Source organism: Podarcis erhardii, assembly GCF_964252035.2.
Source record: "Podarcis erhardii genome assembly, chromosome: 15".
Lineage (NCBI taxonomy): Eukaryota > Metazoa > Chordata > Lepidosauria > Squamata > Lacertidae > Podarcis > Podarcis erhardii.
In genome coordinates, this window is record NC_138505.1 from 1,006,926 (window position 1) to 1,028,036 (window position 21,111).

Genomic DNA, 21,111 nt, shown 5'->3' on the forward strand with positions numbered 1-21,111 from the left:
TTTATCTGGAGATACTGCCATTGAGCATTTGTAGGTAATCTGTATTTGTCTCTTAGGATGGACTATGTTTAAAATTCATCCTCTTCATTTATCAACTGGCCTAATGTTAATATACCGAAATTCATCCATCTCTCCCATATTACCATTTCTTTCCTGATTTTAAAGACAGGTTTCCCCACAAAGTCATTTTATTGTGGGAGAAAGGTCAAATTTATATTTTTTGGACATGTGGTATCATTCTAACTGATGTTATTGTTTCAATAGCATCTTAAGTATTAATGTATGTATTTAGACCCAAGTGCTACCCATCCTTCTAGAGGTGCTACATAAGAATATTCCAAAGCAGCCCAATTTGGACAGTTGTTTTCAGTTATGGGTCTCCAGGATTGTCTACCTGACGCCAAATATACTTGGTGATACATTTCTAAGTCTGGGATCCAAAATCCTCCTCCTTTTATTGGTATCTGCATTTTTTGCATAGATATTCTTGGAATTGAAGAGCACCAAAGGCATTTTCTAAACAAAGATTTAATTTTGAGAAAGTATTTGCTCGGTATGTGAATTGGAATTCCTCTTAAGATATAAACTAGGCATTATGTTCATTTTAAGAGCATTGAGTTTTCTCCACAGGGTCAGGTTCAATGACTCCCATCCAGTGCTTTTTTTCTTTAAAAATGTTTAGGGGTACTCTCATTCTCCTACTCATATTGAAATATTGCCCCTCAATGAGGCCAAAAATAGATTCACAAAATGTTTAGGGGTGTGCATACCCCTGAAAAAAAGCACTGCTCTCACCTGTCTATGTCTATTGATACCTCATGGTATATTTTGTTGTTGTTTAATGACACTAATTTAGATAAGTCTCATGGTGTTAATGTGCCTAGATATTTAATGTTGCCTTTGCAAACATGAAACTGGTATTGTTTAAACCAGTGCTTTTTTCTGGGGGGACGCAGGGGTGGGTGGGTGGGTGTGTTTTTCTACTTGCCCCTGGAACACCCCAAAGAGGGTGAGAAGGCGCAAATGGGCAGCCCAGGGGCAAGTAGAGGAGTGCCTCCCCCCACCCCCTCCTGTCCATGAACATCTGGTGAGCAGTGTGTGCACCGGGGTGGCAGTTTCTTCACTCTGCCTAATCAGGGAGCTGGCCCTGTCACACGGTTCAACTTCAAAATAAGGAAAGCTGGTCAAAGTCATTGACAACCCTCGCTTAAATATACATTCATGTACAGCCCCCCCCCCAAACCACTCCATAGAATAAGGGTCAGCAAATTTTTCAGCAGGGGGCCGGTCCACTGTCCCTCAGACCTTGTGGGGGGCGGACTATATTTTTTTTTGGGGGGGGGGAGAAAAAATAATGAATTCCTATGCCCCACAAATAGCCCAGAGATGCATTTTAAATAAAAGGACACATTCTACTCATGTAAAAACACGCTGATTCCTGGACCATCTGAGGGGCTGGATTTAGAAGGCGATTGGGCCGGATCCGGCCCCCAGGCCTTAGTTTGCCTACCCATGCCGTAGAATGATAGAACGGCAGTGTTGAAAGAGACCCTAAGGGCCATCTAGTCTAACCCCCTGCAATGCAGGAACCGCAGATGAGCTTGCATTCAAGATAGAGGCCTAGAAGGCTCAGCTCCAGGGATTCTGGCCGGGGGAGCCATGGAGGTTGAAGGAAACGGGGGGGGGGGGCATTAAGTGGAGGGCATGTGGCTCACAGAAGCTGGAAGGGACCCCCCAAGAGTCATCTAGTCAACCCCCTGCCATGTGGGAATCCACCAAGTGCCTGAGGAAGCTGCCTGCCATGGCTTGGACCAGAGGGACTGGCCCCCTCCCCCTCCTCAGGAAGCCAGGACCCTCTGCAACACACCACACCCCCTCCCCACCCCTGACGTTCCGCCTCCTCACCTGCCCTCCTCGCTTGGCCCCCTCTTTCCTCAGCGCCTGCACCAGCTCCTGGTTGAAATTGGCAGCCTGGGCGACCAGCCGGGGGTCTCCCTCGATGGCGGTGACGGAGAGGCCCAGGCCGAAGGCCAGGAAGCGAGAGAGGTGGCCCTGGGGGAAAGGGGGGGGGGGAGAAGACACTGCAAATAAAGCAGGCTTTGCGAGACTCCGAAAAGGAAGAGGAACCTGAGGCCTCCTCCCTCCCTACTTAACCTGGCCAGCGCCCACGTCCACCACCTGGCCGCACCCCGTCAGCTCACTCAGCCATTTCACCATCTGCGGGGGAAACAGGAGTCAGGGAGGCCCTTGTGGAGCTGAACCCCAGGTGGAGGGACCCTCTGGTGGCTTCAGCAAGGGGCAGCGGCCGCTTCCCAGGAGAGGGAGAGGAGGAGGATGGGCAGCAGCAGCAGCAGGAGAAGAAACCAGGTGTGGCTGGAGGAAGAGGTGGAAGGGAGTGTGCAAAGGTAAGAAAAAATAAAAAAATAATACTAACAAATATATACCCTGCTTTTCCCCTGACTCAGGGCAGCTTACAGATAACATAAGAACAGCTGAAAACATGGGGCAGAAAACAAAAATAAAGCATTAACAGAATTAAAACTATGTATGTATATGTATGTACAGTCATACTTCGGCTTACAGATGCTTCAGGTTGCGCACTGCACCATACCCGGAAGTACCGGAACGGCTTGCTTCCGGGTTTCAGCACATGCGCAGAAGTGCTAAATTGCTCTTTGTGCATGCGCAGAAGTGCCAAATTGTGACCCGTGCGTGCGCAGACGCGGCACTGCAGGTTGCAAATGTGCCTCCTGCACGGATCACGTTCGCAACCTGAGTGTCCACTGTATATATGTCTCTATCTCCCATCAGATGTCAAGAAAGTAAACTACTATCTGGCTTTTAGAAGACATCTGAAGGCCACCCTGTTTAGGGAAGTTTTCAGTGTTTAAAGTTTTATTCTGTTTTTAATGTTCTGTTGAAAGCTGCCCAGAGGGGCTGGCGAAACCAGCCAGATGGGCAGGGTAAAGGTAAAGGTCCCCCTGCCCGTACGGGCCAGTCTTGCCAGACTCTGGGGTTGGTGCGCCCATCTCACTCAAGAGGCCGGGGGCCAGCGCTGTTCGCAGACACTTCCGGGTCACGTGGCCAGCGTGACAAAGCTGCATCTGGCGAGCCAGCGCAGCACACAGAACGCCGTTTACCTTCCCGCCAGCAAGCGGTCCCTATTTATCTACTTGCACCCGGGGGTGCTTTCGAACTGCTAGGTTGGCAGGAGCTGGGACCGAGCAGTGGGAGCGCACCCCGCCGCGGGGATTCGAACCGCCGACCTTTTGATCGGCAAGCCCTAGGCGCTGAGGCTTTTACCCACAGCGCCACCCGCGTCCCACATGGGCAGGGTAGAAATAATAAATTATCATCACCATCATCTATCAATGCATGTTCTGTTAAAAACACAGATAATCACAATAAAAACGGCACATTAAAAGCAACATTAAAAACAAATCCCTGCAGGAAAAATCCAAGGAAGTCATTGTTCACACCAGGCATAGCTGACTTGTGGATCTCTCTACCACAGGAGGCAGCAATGGCCGCCAGTACCAGGGTCTCTGCTTTGCCTCCACTGTCAGGAGGCAGATGTGCTTCTGAAGGCTGGGCTCGCCCTTTGGCCTGATCCAGCAGCCAGGCTCTTTTGCTGTCCTCATGGAACCTCCAGGTGCAGAGGCAGTCTATCTCGATTCCTCGTTTCTTGGGAATTGACTAGACGGGGCACTGGCTGGATCCAGGGGCTTTTACGCATAGCTGTCAACCTTCCCTTTTTTGCGGGAAATTCCCTTATTCCAGCGCCGTTTCCGGCTGCTATCCCGCATTGTTAGATATCCCGTAGACTGTCCCCGGGACAGGAGAGGCTGCTGATCCCTTATTTTCAAATCTGAAAGTTGACAGCTATGCTTTTAGGCTCCATGAATGTGTAAATACAGGGGCTTGCAGAAGCCACTCCTTTATTGAAAGGGGGTTTTATGGCAGCTGGAACTCAGCGTTCTTGGAGCCTCCACGAAGGTCTGCTGGGTGGCTGATGACGCCTGGCTATTGATTTTGCTTATGGAAATTCTATATATTTATTATTTTGGGGTTTTTCTTTCTAATGGCCGTGTCTCTTCCTGTTGCAACTGAGCTGCCTTGTAGGGAAACGTTTCAGGAAACCACACGGCCAAGTTCTGAATCGATGGGCTGCAAAACAAAACAAGGCGGCTTCTGGGACAGCGCAGAGGAGCCGAGGCTGGGCGGATCAGTTGGCAACCCTCCTCAACCCGCGGGAAGCCCTGCGCCTGCGCAGTCGTCACCGGCTCTGCGCGGGAAGGCGGAGCATGCGCACTTTGCCCCGTCGGTCCGCCGTGCTGAGATGGGGCCCCTTCGGCTCCCTCCCTTCTCTTCTAGGAGAAGAGGACACAGAGACACGGCGGGTCCCGGCGGGAGGGGGGGACAGAAGGAGGAGCGAGAACAAACCGCCTCAGTATTGCAGAGAGAGAGAGAGAGGGATTTTGTGTGAGGAAAGTAAACCACAGCAAACTTCCGGTCTGAAACGGAAGCTGTCGTCTTGGAGAGATGGCCGCTCTATCTCGTGGCGCGTCTATGGTCCGCGTTCCTCCAGCAAGCCCCGCCCCTGCTCCCAGCCGGGCTCCTCCCTGTGCTCCTTCCCAGGGGGAACCTTCTCAGATGGAGCATGAATAATAATTATATTTATATTTATAATTTATTATTCATACCCCGCCCATCTGGCTGGGCTTCCCCAGCCACTCCAAATATTAAATATTAAAATACAGCAAGGCATCAAACATTAAAAGCTTCGCTAGACAGGAGCATCTTTCTCCAGGCTGAAGCTGTGAAACGAGGACAATTCCATAGTGTTGGGCCAAACTCTGTGCAAATGCTTCCTCGGCACAGCTGCCAACGCTTCCCTTTTAGAAAGGGAAATTCCCTTATTCCGTGTAGGATTCCTCGCAAGGAAAGGGAAACGGGGACAGCTCTGCTTCCTGGGCCGGGGGGGGGGGATCTGGCCGAGGGCGGAGGCGAAGAAAGATCCCTTCCTTCCTTCCTTCCTTCCTTCCTTCCCCTTCCTTCCTTCCTCCCTCCCTTCCCCTTCCTTCCTCCCTTCCTTCCTTCCCCTTCCTTCCTTCCTCCCTTCCCCTTCCTTCCTTCCTTCCTTCCTTCCCCTTCCTTCCTTCCTTCCTTCCTTCCCCTTCCTTCCTTCCTCCCTTCCCCTTCCTTCCTTCCTTCCTTCCTTCCCCTTCCTTCCTTCCTCCCTTCCCCTTCCTTCCTTCCTTCCTTCCTTCCTTCCTTCCTTCCTTCCCTCCCCTTCCTTCCTTCCTTCCTTCCTTCCTTCCCCTTCCTTCCTTCCTCCCTTCCTTCCTTCCTTCCTTCCTTCCTTCCTTCCTTCCCCTTCCTTCCTTCCTTCCTTCCTTCCTTCCTTCCTTCCCCTTCCTTCCTTCCTCCCTTCCCCTTCCTTCCTTCCTTCCTTCCTTCCCCTTCCTTCCTTCCTCCCTTCCCCTTCCTTCCTTCCTTCCTTCCTTCCCTCCCCTTCCTTCCTTCCTTCCTTCCTTCCTTCCTTCCCCTTCCTTCCTTCCTTCCTTCCCCTTCCTTCCTTCCTTCCTTCCGACGCTGCAGAGATGCTGCAGTGCTGGTGGGAGGGGGGGGCGCTGGAAATGGGGCACCAAGAAAAGCGAGGAGGGGTCGGCCTCGTCTCTTGGCAAGGAGGGCGGACCCTGCTAGAGCAGTTTGGCTTGCAATAAGGGTCCGGCTTCTTCGCCGCTTTGCTCTAGGTTTCGCCCTGGTCTTGCCTGTTTTCTGGAACCCCTCCCTCCGCGAGGCTCCGAAAGGACGGGAGGGCAGCCGGGGAGCATTTGGGGTTCTTTCCCGTTCCTTCCTTCTCTGAGCCGTGACCTCCTGCAATCCTGCCTCCTCCTTCTCTGGACGCTTCAGGAGGAGAAGACGGGGCGAGCCCCACCATCCCTCCTCCTCCTCCTCCTCCATCTCGCCGCCCCTCCAGTCCAGTCCCTGAAACGGGGCTTGGACTAGATTACGGTTGCCATATTCCCCACGGGGGAAATCTTTGCAGCTGCTAAGAAGCCCCCAAGAACAATGACTGGGCGGGGGGAAGCCCCAAAGAACTCCGGGGCGCAGGACCAGCCGGGGAGCGTTTGGGGTTCTTTTCCATTCCTTCCTTCTCTGAGTCCTGCCCTCCTCTTGCATCTCGCCACCCCTCCAATCTCCAGTCTCCAAAAGATGCCTCCCATTGGTTTGGCGCCTCATTGGCCGCCGCCTTCCCCTTCCCCTTGCCCGCCCCTTTTCTCTGCAGCTGGTAAAGGGGGAAAGGAAATGTACCCCCCCCCCCCCAGTTCAGACCGCACCGGGCATGTCCGTGCATGCACACTTCTTCAGATGCACACTCTCTCTCTCTCTCTCTCTAAGGGTCTGGGGACTTCAGTTTCAGTGCATCGGAAGAAGTGTGCCAGCACACGAAAGCTCACGCCAAGGAGAAACTTCGCTGGTCTCTAAGCCCAGCTGCTGGAAGGAATTTTCCTTTTCCTTTTTTGCAGTTCGGAGAAAAGGCGACCTGATAGGGATCCTAGGATCGAGGGGCTGGAAGGGTCCACGCGGCTCAGGGAACTCCCTGCAATGCAGGAAAGCCTTTTGCCCTGAGATGAAACAAAAGAATAAAAAAAAATCCTTCTGGTAGCACCTTAGAGCCCCGTGATGGTGAGTCACCTTGGGGAGCTGATGAAGTTAGATGGGCAGAGACGTTTTCCTTCCTTCCTCCCTCTCTCCTGTTACTAGAACGGCGGGGGGGGGGGCACATCTTCTCTGGACGCTTCAGGAGGAGGAGAAGGGGCGGACCCCATCCCTCCTCCTCCTCCTCCATCTCCATCTCGCCACCCCTCCAGTCTCAGAAACATGCCTCCCATTGGTTTGGCGGCTCCTTGGCCGCCGCCTTCCCTTTCTTGCCGGTCCCTTTTCTCTGCACATGAGTCATGTGCCTTGGAAAAGCAAATTTTCGCTCCGGCACACCACGCCGGGGTTTCCATTTTTGCACTTGCGCTTTTTTCTCCTCTCTCTCCCTTCTTCCCCGTGCAGAGGCGAGAGCGGGCATCTCCGATCCGCAAAGGTAAGATCGTAGCGCCTCGGCCGCGAAGAAAGTTTGCAGGGAACGTCGCACACTGATGTTGGGTGGATAGATGATAGATAGATAGATAGATAGATAGATAGATAGATAGATAGATAGATAGATAGATTCCTGTAGCACCTTAGAGACCAGCGAAGCTGTCAACGTTTCGCTTTTCTCAAGGGAAGTTCCCTTACTCCTAATAGGATTCCTCGCAAGAAAAGGGAAAAGTTGACAGCTATGATGCACACTTCTCCAGGTACACACACTCTCTCTCTATAGAAGGGTCTGGTGACTTCCTCTTTCAGTGTATCTGAAGAAGTGTGCATGCACACGAAAGCTCATACCTAGAACTAACTCAGTTGGTCTTTAAGGTGCTACTGGAAGGAATTTTTTTATTTTGTTTTCTCCCGATTTAGCCACCTTGGGGAACTGGTGAAGTTACATGGGCAGAAAAGTTTTCCTCCCTCCCTCTCTCTTGTTACTAGAACTGGGGGCGGGAGGACGACACAGCCAGTGAAGTCTAAGGTTGGGGAAAAATTAAGGACAGATATATTTTAAAAAACCCGATCCTTCTTGACGCAGCTCCCTCTTGCATGTGGCTGTGATGCCTCTAAAACTTAATCAACTGTTTGTTTGGTGTTTTGTTTGGAATGTTTTTTACTGGATTAATATTTGGTGTTTGCTGCCCTGAGACGGGTCTTGGCCGGGGAGGGTGGGGTATAAATAAAACATTATTATTATTATTATTATTATTATTATTATTATTATTATTATTACTAAAAGGGGTTTAGGCAAATTCTTGGAGGAGGAGAGGGCTGTGGATGGCAACTAGGCAAGAGAACTCTGTGCTCTCTGCCTCTTCCGTCTGAGGCTGCAGCCAGCAGTGCCTCTGAAGGAGAGTTGCAGGAAACTTGGAAGGGCAGAGTGGCAGCAGAGTGGTATTGTCTTTCCACTCTGGGGTTTCCCTCTCATTGCAACAGCTCCAGTCCATTCTTGGCTGTTTGCAGGACCAATTACATCACGCCACTCAACGTCGGTGAAACAGTGACGTCTCTCAAGAAGTGTGCATGCACATAAAAACTTAGACCAAGAGCAAACTTAGTTGGTCTCTAAAGTGCTACTGGACAATTTTTTATTTTTTTATATTTTTCCACCCAACATCAGTGTGTGACGTTTCTTCTCCTATTCCCAGCTGGTCTCTCTCTCTCTCTCCCCCCCCCCCCCAGTTTCATCATCCGGTAGCTCAGCTCATTGAAATGGGAAAACACCAGCCTTCTGTGCAGCTTTTGACAACAGCGGAGCTTTTGGTATAAGGCTAGCTTCCCTTTGTGGTGCTGTGTGGCAGCTTTTACATTGCCGCTACCACCTCCAAGCTCCCCCCCCCCCCCAATTGCAGGCACCACCAGTGTTATGTACTGAAGTTCTCACCCTGGGCCTGCAGGGGGATACTGTACATAGTTATGCAAATGAAGGATTGAAAGTGACATTCAGTGATTGGATGGATACTGTAGATAGTTATGCAAATGAAGGATCGAAAGTGACATTCAATGATTGGATAGTTTTAGAAAGTTGTTACAGTAACGTGGTACTGGAGCTCTATATAAGCAGGCTGACGTGAGCCCTTCAGCTCAGTTCTGTTCTGGCCTGTGAATAAACAAGAACTGTTTGAAGAATCGCTGTGTCGTCTGATATGTTCACCCACAACTTAACAACCAGCACTCCCAACAGCTGCTTATGGAGGCCAGCTTATGGAGGTTTCTCTCTCTCTCTCTCTTATAATATTTTTATTGGTTTTTACAAATATTTCCATCATAACGTCAATTTTACAAATAAAATAAAGAAACATTTGACTATATTAGCTGGAAACTTCCCTTATCCTCGACTAATGGTTTTCCAACTTGATCTCTAATATGCATTTTATAAATAGTAAATAAATTTTTATTTATACCTCGCCCTTCCCGGTTCAGAAAACCAGGTTCAGGGCGGCTAACAACAAATTTAAAACACTTAATTGATGCAACAAAAAACAGCATAAAATACAGTATAAAACGTGAACAACAATAAATTCAGAATTCAAAAATCATTTTTTTTTTGGGGGGGGGGAATCCATCCAATAAACATTAGATGATTGCCAGGGCTAGCTCGTTAAATGAGTCCTACTTGGGCCAGTGAGGAGACCAGGGGAGAATTAGCTGTGGGATCCCAGAGCAGGGAATCTTCATAAAAAGGGGAGGGGGCGTTTTTTCGGGTGGGGGACCACTGAAACCTGGAAGTACCGGAACGGGTTACTTCCGGGTTTTGGCGGGCACAAATGCGCAGAAGCGCCGAATCGCAACCCATGCATGCGCAGACACAGGTCCTCCAAGACCGTGATGAACAATAATGGAGGTAACGGACAACTCTGCCTAGTACCTTTTGTAATTTCAAGGCATGGGTGGGTTTCTCTCCTCGCCCCTGGAACACCCCAAGGAAGCAAGGGGGCAGGCCAGGGGCAAGTAGAGGAGTCCAGGAGCAGCGTCTGGAGTGCTGGTGAGCAGGGGCCGCACTGGGCTGGCAGCCCTGACCTGGAGCAGCTGGCCACCCAGGCAGGTTTCTTCACTCTGCCTAATCAGGGAGCTGGCCCAGCCCCACTTTTCAGCTTCAAAACGAGGAAAGCTGGTCAAAGTCATTGACACCCTTGCTTATCCGGAAACCCCCCAAACCCCACCCCCACCCCTCCATTGAATCATAGAACTGCAAAGTTGGAAGGCACCCTGTGGGTCAACCCCCTGCAATGCAGGAATCTCAGCTGAAATATGCTCGGAGTCGAGAGTGGATTTCATGCTCTTTAGTGGTGAGGAGGAATAGAAGTTCCCCCAGGATGTCTGCTTTATATATACAGTTACAGATAGGTAGCCGTGTTGGTCTGCCATGGTCAAAACAAAATAAAAAAATTCCTTCCAGTAGCACCTTAAAGACCAACTGAGTTAGTTATAGGTATGAGCTTTCGTGTGCATGCACATTTCTTCAGATACACTGAAACAGAAGTCACCGGACCTTTCTATATAGTGAGAAGGTGGGGAGGGGTATTACTCAGAAGGGTGGTGGGAATGGGTGATTGGCAGATAGCTGCGATGAGCCTGTTGACGACTCTTAACGACTGCAATAGGTCTAACAGGAAAAAGCAAGGGGTGAGAAGGTGAAAAATGGCTTTGTCATGTATAATGAGATAAGAATCCAATGTCTTTGTTCAAACCAGGTCTCTCCATGGTTTCAAGTTTGGTAATAAGTTGCAATTCAGCAGCTTCTCTTTCCAGTCTATTTCTGAAATTCCTTTGTAATAGAACAGCTACTTTGAGATCTTGTATAGAATGTCCTGGGAGATTGAAGTGTTCTCCTACTGGTTTTTCTGTCTTGTGGTTCCTGATGTCGGATTTATGTCCGTTTATTCTTTGGCGTAAGGTCTGGCCTGTTTGTCCAATATAGAGAGCTGAAGGACACTGTTGGCATTTTATGGCATACACAATGTTAGACGATGAGCAATTAAATAGTCCCGAGATGGTATGTGTGATGTTGTTGGGGCCAGTAATGGTGTTGTCCGGGTGTATGTGGCAGCAAAGTTGGCATCTGGGTTTATTGCAGGCTCTGGTACCAGTGTCCGTGTTAGGTCTGGTTGTAGTATTATTGTGGGTTAGGAGTTGTTTAAGACTGGGTGGCTGTCTGTAGGCAATGAAAGGTCTTCCTCCCAGAGCTTGAGAAAGAGAACTGTCATTGTCCAGGAGAGGTTGTAGATCTCTGATGATGCGTTGTACTGTTTTAACTTGGGAGCTGTATGTGATGACTAGAGGTGTTCTGTTATTTTCTTTTTTGGGTCTGTCTTGTAGCAAGTTCTCTCTGGGTATCAGTCTGGCTCTGTTGATCTGTTGTCTAACTTCATCTGCTGGGTATTTTAGTTCTAAAAAGGTTTGCTGTAGATCTCTTAGGTGAGAGTCTCTGTCTGTAGAATTGGAGCAGATGCGGCTGTAACGTAGTGCCTGGCTATATACAATGGACTGTTTGGTATGTTTGGTATGTTTAATATGTTTGGTATGTTTGGTATGTTTGGTATGTTTAATCTTCCCAACAATACTATACTAGCTACTATGGATGTGGAATCTCTGTATACCAACATCCCACACAACGATGGTTTACAAGCTATAAGGAATACCATTTCAGATAAAACCACAGCGGACTTTGCTACCAAACTCTGCCAATTTGTCCTTACCCACAACAACTTCAAATTCGGTGATGACCTGTTCCTTCAGATCAGCGGCACAGCAATGGGCACCCGCATGGCCCCACAGTATGCCAACATCTTCATGGCGGATTTAGAACAACGTTTCCTAAACTCCTACCCACTCAAACCTCTCTTGTACCTGCGATACATTGATGATATTTTTATCATCTGGACACATGGTCAACAGACCCTGGACACCTTCCACCAGAAATTCAATGATTTTCACCCCACCATCAACCTAACAATGAATCAATCTATGCAAGAAATACATTTTTTGGACACTACTATAAAAATACAGGATGGGCGCATAGACACCACCTTATACCGTAAACCAACTGACCGACAAACATATCTACATGCCTCTAGCTACCATCCCAAACATACCAAACAGTCCATTGTATATAGCCAGGCACTACGTTACAGCCGCATCTGCTCCAATTCTACAGACAGAGACTCTCACCTAAGAGATCTACAGCAAACCTTTTTAGAACTAAAATACCCAGCAGATGAAGTTAGACAACAGATCAACAGAGCCAGACTGATACCCAGAGAGAACTTGCTACAAGACAGACCCAAAAAAGAAAATAACAGAACACCTCTAGTCATCACATACAGCTCCCAAGTTAAAACAGTACAACGCATCATCAGAGATCTACAACCTCTCCTGGACAATGACAGTTCTCTTTCTCAAGCTCTGGGAGGAAGACCTTTCATTGCCTACAGACAGCCACCCAGTCTTAAACAACTCCTAACCCACAATAATACTACAACCAGACCTAACACGGACACTGGTACCAGAGCCTGCAATAAACCCAGATGCCAACTTTGCTGCCACATACACCCGGACAACACCATTACTGGCCCCAACAACATCACACATACCATCTCGGGACTATTTAATTGCTCATCGTCTAACATTGTGTATGCCATAAAATGCCAACAGTGTCCTTCAGCTCTCTATATTGGACAAACAGGCCAGACCTTACGCCAAAGAATAAACGGACATAAATCCGACATCAGGAACCACAAGACAGAAAAACCAGTAGGAGAACACTTCAATCTCCCAGGACATTCTATACAAGATCTCAAAGTAGCTGTTCTATTACAAAGGAATTTCAGAAATAGACTGGAAAGAGAAGCTGCTGAATTGCAACTTATCACCAAACTTAAAACTATGGAGAGACCTGGTTTGAACAAAGACATTGGATTCTTATCTCATTATACATGACAAAGCCATTTTTCACCTTCTCACCCCTTGCTTTTTCCTGTTAGACCTATTGCAGTCGTTAAGAGTCGTCAACAGGCTCATCGCAGCTATCTGCCAATCACCCATTCCCACCACCCTTCTGAGTAATACCCCTCCCCACCTTCTCACTATATAGAAAGGTCTGGTGACTTCTGTTTCAGTGTATCTGAAGAAGTGTGCATGCACACGAAAGCTAATACCTATAACTAACTCAGTTGGTCTTTAAGGTGCTACTGGAAGGAATTTTTTTATTTTGCTTTATATATATTATTTACACAATGGGCCCCACGTGATTGGCTAATTCTGGGATTCTCCTGTAGGCCAATCAGGTTGCGGATTCCCTTCCACCTGGAGCTGGATTGGGTGGCTCCTGTGGACCAATCAGACTGCTGCATTCTGAATCCTATTGTTCTAGGACCAATCAGACTGCAGCATTCTGGATCCTATTGTTCTAGGACAAAATCAGACTGCTGCATTCTGAATCCTATTGTTCTAGGACCAATCAGACTGCAGCATTCTGGATCCTTTTGTTCTAGGACCAATCAGACTGCTGCATTCTGAATCCTTTTGTTCTAGGACCAATCAGACTGCAGCATTCTGGATCCTATTGTTCTAGGACCAATCAGACTGCAGCATTCTGAATCCTATTGTTCTACGACCAATCAGACTGCTGCCTTTTGGATCCTATTCAACTCCTATTCAACTATCACACCCAAGGAATACAGAGAGGTGAATCACGAACAAAACAACTCTGTAGATGGCTTGTGAAAATTCGTTCACAATAATGTAGGACATTTCAACTCCTGATACATGAAATCTTAAATAATATGTACAATGCAAAAATTTGAATAACAATGACAGACGCAGCTCACTATTTTGAAGCCAAGCAGTCCAGGTATTCCCGAAATAAGTCTGTGAGAATGACTATGTATACTTGTGCTGGTGTGATCCCAACGGAAATCCCATGACGAGAGACCCAGATTTCAATCCCTGTTTCGTGATTCTCCTTCTGGTCGGCCCAAAAAGGGACTCTAAATGATGCCTGACTTGCTCATAAGAAGTTATTCATTATATAGTAGTTCCTTGAGATTCATTCTGGGGAATGTATGTGGGAGAACAACAGCATGAACCAGAACGAATGTAGCCTTTGGTGAGGCCAGGACAAGTTCCCTGTGCTGGGGTTAAGCCATGGGACAGATGCAGTCCCTTTGAGCATGTGCAGAGTGCATGTTACAGAGCGCCATTAGCCATCCTCCATACAGTTAGCATTAGAAGAAATACCTGTATTCTCCAGACTGAATTCCAGGCAGACTTGGTGAACGGGGAGGGTGGTGTCTAGGCCGGGGCTTTCCTGGGGGAACCCAGAATGGAGAGAGATTTACACCCTTACACCCCCTACATTTAGGGTGTCTTCTCTTTTCGGATAGGTGCTTGCTGCTAGAGGGACTGAAGACGTGAATCTCTGAGCCAGACTCCCAAGTTCCGATCTGCAGAGACCAAAATCGTGTGCAATTGCCTTCTGATGGGCCAAGCATGGGTGGCAGTCCATTCAAGTTTTTACTTCACTTTGGAATAGTCATCAACTTTCTCCTTGGTAAGTTGTCCAATTGCCATAGAAGGTCTGTCGCTCAGGTCTGATGGCATTGCCAGGGAGCGTTGATAGGGGTGACCCCAATCAAAAGCCTGGAGAAGTTCTGCCAGTCTGTACACAAAACAACACTAAATATACTACATCAAGGGAAGTCATGTTGTTGTTGTTGTTTAGTCGTTTAGTCGTGTCCGACTCTTCGTGACCCCCTGAACCAGAGCACGCCAGGCACTCCTGTCTTCCACTGCCTCCCGCAGTTTGGTCAAACTCATGCTGGTAGCTTCGAGAACACTGTCCAACCATCTCGTCCTCTGTAATCCCCTTCTCCTTGTGCCCTCCATCTTTCCCAACATCAGGGTCTTTTCCAGGGAGTCTTCTCTTGTCATGAGGTGGCCAAAGTCTTGGAGCCTCAGCTTCAGGATCTGTCCTTCCAGTGAGCACTCAGGGCTGATTTCCTTCAGAATGGAGAGGTTGGATCTTCTTGCAGTCCATGGGACTCTCAAGAGTCTCCTCCATCCATTCTTTGTGATCCAGTGGGTAGGGTAGGATATAATTTTGATAGTTATGTTTAAGAGTGACGCTTATGATGCAATTTGTGCATTATACAGTAAGTCTAATGAATTTAAGGAAAACTCAGTCTTTATAATGGTGATAGGCAGTGCTGTATTTCTAGGAAAAGGTGCCAAAACACTTCTCTCGTTCTCTTAGAATGGCAATGGCACCCACCTGAGAGATAAACAAGCCACAAGTTTCAAGGTTTCCACATTTAAACCCATTAGTGAATATTCCTGGGTTATTTTCAGGAAGTCTGAGGCTTAAGGATTTCCAGCAGAAGAGCAAGGCGTGTCCCTCTACCAGTGGGGGGAGGAAAAGTGCTGCCCCACCTGCCACCCACTGTGTTGTTGATACTGCTATGTGTGTGTGTTGTATTGTGAGCTGAGATTCCTCCTGTCTGGTTGATGGAGCTCCTTTGTAGCACCATGCCCAGGACCCCAACTGTGCCTGGGTTTAGGTGGGCTCAATTCTGTTTTAGGAGCTGGTGCCAGGCCCAGCACACTAGAGCCTCTTAAGTCTCACCCAAGGATCCTCACCATCAACTTAATTAATTTATATCTGCATATCAGTTCATTATCTAAGTATTTTGTCCCTCTAAATTATCCATAATTTTTGTTACTTTACAAGTGTGGTTAAAATCCTGCTAATGTTTTCGTCTGTCTACAATGGTCTCGTAGATATATTATATTTTTTCCCCATTCTTTTTTTAAAGTTCTTGTTCTTTTGGTTTCTAAGCTTCCCAGTTAATTTTGCCATTTCAGCATAGTCCATCAACTTGGTTTGCCATTCTTCCCTGTCTACATTGTTTCTTCCTTCCATCTCTGGGCTAGTAAAGTCCATGCGGCTGTTGTTACATACATAAAAAGCCTTTTCTGGTCCTTTGTGATCTCGGTACATGTAATTCCTAGAAAAGCTTCTGGGGTTTTTTATTAAAACAAAAGTTACTTTAAACATTGTTTTCATTTCATTATATATCATCTCCCAGAATGTTTCTGTTATCTTGCACTTCCACCACATATGATAAAATGTTCCTTCCTTTTCTTTACACTTCCAGCAGATATTGGTTCTTGTTCTATACATTTTTGCTAACTTAGTAGGAGTCAAATACCACCAATACATCATTTTCATATAATTTTCTTTCAGCGTACGAAATGCCTTAAATTTCAAATCTATTTTCCATAGCCTCTCCCCATCTGCCATCTGTATATTGTGTCCCAACCTCTATTGCATTCTAACCCTCACTGTGTACAGGACCCAAGAATTGGAACGGACTCAAGGAGTCATTCACACCATCTGGCAAACACGCAACAATATTATGATATTCTGCTCTGCCTGATATAAAAGAAGCATCAATATTTGGCACTCCCCATCCCTTCACTTTCTTCCTTTCTCCTCTTACTTAATTTTCCCTCCCCCAAAACACCTAGGCCTTGTAAGCAGTCGGGAACCGAAGACTCCTCCGATTCAGCTGAAGAGGATCTTGGGAGAATCTGCCTTGCTTCCTGTACATATAACCTCAAACAATACCGTGTCCATCGTTAAATGGATATTCCACCCTCTAAAAGGCGAGGCAAACGACCTTGGGCGATTCAGCGATGGGAAATGGGTACGGTGGAATACGAGCGACAGTTTTGGGCAGCGTCTGGAAATGGTTGATGTCCCCACGCTGAAGATAAGCAACTTGGTGGTGAAGGACAGTGGGGACTACAGGACTCATGTGACGCTTTCCACAGGAGTGACAGAATCACACACATTCAGCCTCGCTGTCTATGGTATGTACTTGTTTCACCATCACACACTGTAAGGATGAGGGAGAAATTCAGTCCTGTTCACTTTCACCTGCCTAGGGGAAAGTCCACCTCCTTCCTTACAGACTCTTTCAGGTGTTGAGATCGGCAGTCGGGACCCTCTTGGTGGTCCTGCCATCCTCAAAAGGTTGGGGAGGGTGGCCTAGGGAGGGGGATGGAGAGAGGGACTTCTTGGTGGTGGCCCCTAGGCTGCAGAATGCTTCACTGTACATGCATAAGAACATAGGAAGGACCTGCTGGACCAGGGCAAAGGGGGCATCTCTAGTCCAGCCTCTGTCTTCACTGGGCCGACCAGATGCCCATCATGGGAAGCCCACAAGCAGAACCTGGGAACAACTCTCCCCTCCTGTGATTTCCAGCAACTGACACTCTTGTTTCACCAAGCCCGTCTGATGGATGTGGAAATGGTGATGAGGAAGGAGCCAGCCCCCCTCCAAAAAACCCCCAGTCAGTGAAACCCCAGAGGCATCAAAGTAAAACACAATTCCAAGTGTTGCTGCCGACCTTTGAAGCCCTAAACGGCCTTGGCCCAGTCTCCACCCCCATCGTCCAGCCCAGACAATGAGGTCCAGCGCCGAGGGCCTTCTGGTAGTTCCCTCCCTGTGAGAAGTGAGGTTACAGGGAACCAGGCAGAGGGCCTTCTTGGTGATGGCGCCCACCCTGTGGAACGCCCTCCCATCAGATGTCAAAGGGATAAAGAACTACACAACTTTTAGAAGACATCTGAAAGCTGCCTTGTATTGGGAAGATTTTAACGTTTGGTGTTTTACTGTGTTTTTATATTCTGTTGGAAGCCTCCCAGAGTGGCTGGGGTAACGCAGTCAGGCATACAAACAATAAAATATTTTTAAAAATTCATTTCTAACAGAGCCAGTGCGGGAGCCGCAGCTCACCCATAAGCTGATCTCCAACACGCCTGATGGCTGCAATGTAACCCTGCGGTGCCAGGGATCAGGAAAGGGAGACTTCTGTGTCTCCTGGAAAAGAGGGAATCCCCTCAGAGCCCTAGGCGAGAGCCCGGACTGGCACCAACTCTCTGACAACGGGGAAGATCTCCATCTGTTCTGGCATCGCAACGCCTCAGATGCCAACATCACCTGCCTGGTGAGCAATCCGGCGGATCAGAAGAACATTTCCACCAACCTCTTCAGCCTCTGCCCAGCTGAAGGTAAGGAACCCCTGGCCCATTTCCCCAATTCCCCATTTGCCTTTCTTTATTTAATGGGTTTGTATCCTGCCTTTCTCTAAGTTTGTTTTATTTGTCAGAATATTTGTATACTGCTGGGCCACAAAAAAACATATCAAAGCGGTTTACAGCAACAAGACCATAAAAGCATATAATAAAAGTTAAAAAGAGACATCAATTAACTGTTGTGGGAGGATCAAAATGATTGTAAAATCAGTGGAATGTATAAATCTGAAGAGTATAAATAACATTTTTTTGACAAAAAAGACCCGAGCAATTAAAACTGCAGTTTTCCCTGATATCAGCCCAGCAGGCAAGCAGTGCCTGCGTCTTAGTTTCCAAAGGCCTGTCTGAACGGGAAGGTCTTAGTCTGCTGGCAGACTAAGGAGACCAGAGAGGGAGCCAGTCAAACCTCTTCTTAGGTCACCACCAGCTCTGATGCTGATGGGACTGAGAGGAGGTGCTCATCTGAGGGCCTTTGCACCTGGCCAGCTCCGTAAAGGGAGATACAATATTTTGGGTAACCTGGATCTAAGCCACGTAGGTCTTTAGAAGTCAAAACCAGCATTCTTCTTCTCTTTCTCACAGGGAGGGAGGAAGCAAACACCATGGGGGCACGTGTTGGCGGGTGTTTGGTGAACACACAGGGTCCCCGGACGTTTCACTGTCTACTGATTCCTGTGCCACCACTTTATTTCTCGCTGCCCCCACCCAGGCCCTACCTGGGACAATACTGAGTCCAGTCAGGGTTAATTTGGAACATAAACCTTTGTTTATTTACAGTGGTACCTCGGGTTAAGTACTTAATTCGTTCCGGAGGTCTGTTCTTAACCTGAAACTGTTCTTAACCTGAAGCACCACTTTAGCTAATGGGGCCTGATTAGCTAATTGGTGGTGGCGCCCTCCCTGTGGAACGCCCTCTCATCAGATGTCAAAGGGATAAAGAACTACCAGACTTTTAGAAGACATCTGAAGGCAGCCGTGTTCAGGGAAGCTTTTAATGTATTTTAATATTTTGTTGGAAGCCACCCAGAATGTCTGGGGAAACCCAGCCAGATGGGCGGGGTTATGTATGTATGTATAAATAAATAATAATAAAATATTAACAATAAATTAATAATAAAAAGAAGAATAAGTTCTGGAAAGCTCTGGTGCAAAAACAGCATAAGTTTTTCATTCATTTAAGGAGGGTAACCAAGATGACCAAGGGTCTGAAAACCAAGCCTTATGAGGAAGGTTGAGGGAGTTGGGGATGTTTCGCCTGGAGAAGAGCAGAAGGACGGGTGACACGAGAGCCACCTTGGCGATTTGATGGCAATTTGGATGGCCGACTGTCCAGGGATTCTTGAGCTGGGATTCCTGCATTGCTGGGGGTTGGACTAGATGAGCCCTGGGGCTCCCTTCCAGTTCTACAGTTCTATCATGTCACCTCCTCTGTGAGTGTATTAACTAAGTTGAAATGAAATGCAGCTTATCCCTTAAAGCACTGTACAGTGGTACCTCTGGATGCGCGTAGAACGTAACACACGACTGCGCGTCTGTGCGTGCGTGGGTCGCATTTGCTGCTTCTGCGCATCCCCGTGACGTCATTTTGAGTGTCTGCGCATGCGCGAGCGATGAAACCCGGAAGTAACACGCTCCGTTACTTCCGGGTCGCCGTGGAGCGCAACCCGAAAGCACTCAACCTGAAGCACATTTAACCCGAGGTAGGACTGTATTCAGTATGAGTAATGAGCTGTTAAGTTGGTTCCCTGAAAACTGGACTTTGGCTTCCAGAATTCCAAAACTGCAAAATTGGGATGGAGTGTTCGGCAGTCCAGGCAGCTGTGTGGTATATACTGCATTTGCTCAGCCAAAAAAGCAAATTAAGGTTTTGTGACAGCCCAACTCTCATTCTGCCTGGAGAAAAGCTGAAATCAGTTCACAGTCTTTTCTGATGCCCTCTGTGGTTCTTGCTGTCGCCCTCAAGGGAGAATTTTTGCTTATTATTGCAGGTGCAAATCTGAATAATTTTTGGATTATTTTTGGGAGTATTTTTGGGATCCTGGCTGCTATAATTCTCATTGCTGTTGGACTCATCTGTTGGAAGCAGAAAGCATTAACATCCAGACTGCAAACGGTAGGAATATGTGTGTGTTATTCTTCTGCCCCTCTCATCTGAGTTTGGGTTGCCACTTATTGTTTTCCCTTCCTCTTTGTTTATCCTGAGAGGCAGAATCTGGCCAGGTCCTCAAAATGATGTGTTTCATTTTACGTGCCACAGTTTTTACATCCGCAAGGCCAAAGGCACAATTGGGGGCCAGCTGATATTAATGTTCTTCTAGCGCTTTCTCTCAAGTACCGTATTTTTCGCCCCATAGGACGCACCGCCCCATAGGACGCACCTAATTTTTTTTTTTGGGGGGGGGAAATAAAGAAAAACATTTTTATTTCCCCCCCAGGCACGGAGCAGGCGCGGGGGAAGCCCGAGCTTCCCCCGACCCCAGCCCCCAGAACAGCCTGCTATCCGCAATCCTAGGGAGCCGCGCCGGTCTCCCCAGGCTTGCAGAGAGCTGCGCAGAGCCCGGGCACCCTCTTCAGCACGCGCCAGGCTTTGGAATGCAGGCAGCTCTGTGCAACCTTCTGGAGCCTGGCGCGGCTTCCAGCCGGGCTCCAGAGGGTGGCGCAGAGCTGCCTCTGGAGCCCGGCGCAGCTTCCTGGATCAGGAGGGTCGCGCAGAGCTGCTGGAAGCCCGGGAAAGCCTGCATTCGCCCCATAGGATGCACCCATAGGATTTCCCCTTCATTTTGAAGGGGGAAAAGTGCGTCCTATGGGGCGAAAAATACAGTATTTCCGAATAAGGTTGGAACTCCACAAAGATTTGAATCCTCTTTACAAAACTGCTTTTAAAAAGAAGGGTGTGTGTGAAGGAGAAGTGTGCTTTGTTCTGCCTGCCAAAATGGGAGGCTTTCGGCTGATAAACAACCCACAAGTTTCAAGGTTTCCACATTTAAACCCATTAGTGAATATTCCTGGGTTATTTTCAGGAAGTCTGAGGCTTAAGGATTTCCAGCAGAAGAGCAAGGCGTGTCCCTCTACCAGTGGGGGGAGGAAAAGTGCTGCCCCACCTGCCACCCACTCTCTCTCTCTCTGTGTGTGTGTGTTGTATTGTGTGCTGAGATTCCTCCTGTCTGGTTGATGGAGCTCCTTTGTAGCACCATGTCCAGGACCCCAACTGTGCCTGGGTTTAGGTGGGCTCAATTCTGTTTTAGGAGCTGGTGCCAGGCCCAGCACACTAGAGCCTCTTAAGTCTCACCCAAGGATCCTCACCATCAACTTAATCGACAGCCCTGTTTCTTCCTTTCCCTGCAGGTTTTCTGCCGCAAGAATTCCAC

General features: G+C 48.1%; 2 protein-coding genes across 5 annotated transcripts in view; one reads left to right on the top strand and one right to left on the bottom strand.

Moving 5' to 3' along the window:
- METTL25B (methyltransferase like 25B) overlaps window positions 1-21,111 on the bottom strand; it is a 492,409-nt gene that overhangs the window by 13,943 nt on the left and 457,355 nt on the right. Inside the window, exons 1-2 of one of the 3 annotated variants that reach the window (XM_081841035.1) lie at window positions 2,155-2,812; window positions 1,906-2,052 (exon numbers count right to left, since the gene is read on the bottom strand). The exons of 1 other annotated variant lie outside the window; for it this stretch is intronic. In XM_081841035.1, the coding sequence (XP_081697161.1) occupies window positions 1,906-2,052; window positions 2,155-2,217 (210 nt within the window). In that variant the 5' untranslated portion in view covers window positions 2,218-2,812. Of the gene's footprint in view, window positions 1-1,905; window positions 2,053-2,154; window positions 2,813-3,359; window positions 4,258-21,111 lie in introns of those variants that run through there. One more of the 3 variants, XM_081841038.1, reaches the window with a different exon arrangement.
- LOC309329896 (T-lymphocyte surface antigen Ly-9-like) overlaps window positions 6,913-21,111 on the top strand; it is a 33,730-nt gene continuing 19,531 nt past the window's right edge. The window contains exons 1-4 of one of the 2 annotated variants that reach the window (XM_081841109.1): window positions 6,913-7,099; window positions 14,028-14,194; window positions 16,171-16,515; window positions 17,420-17,719. In XM_081841109.1, coding sequence (XP_081697235.1) covers window positions 14,134-14,194; window positions 16,171-16,515; window positions 17,420-17,719 — 706 coding nt within the window. In that variant the 5' untranslated portion in view covers window positions 6,913-7,099; window positions 14,028-14,133. Of the gene's footprint in view, window positions 7,100-9,285; window positions 9,933-14,027; window positions 14,195-16,170; window positions 16,516-17,419; window positions 17,720-21,111 lie in introns of those variants that run through there. The other variant, XM_081841110.1, reaches the window with a different exon arrangement.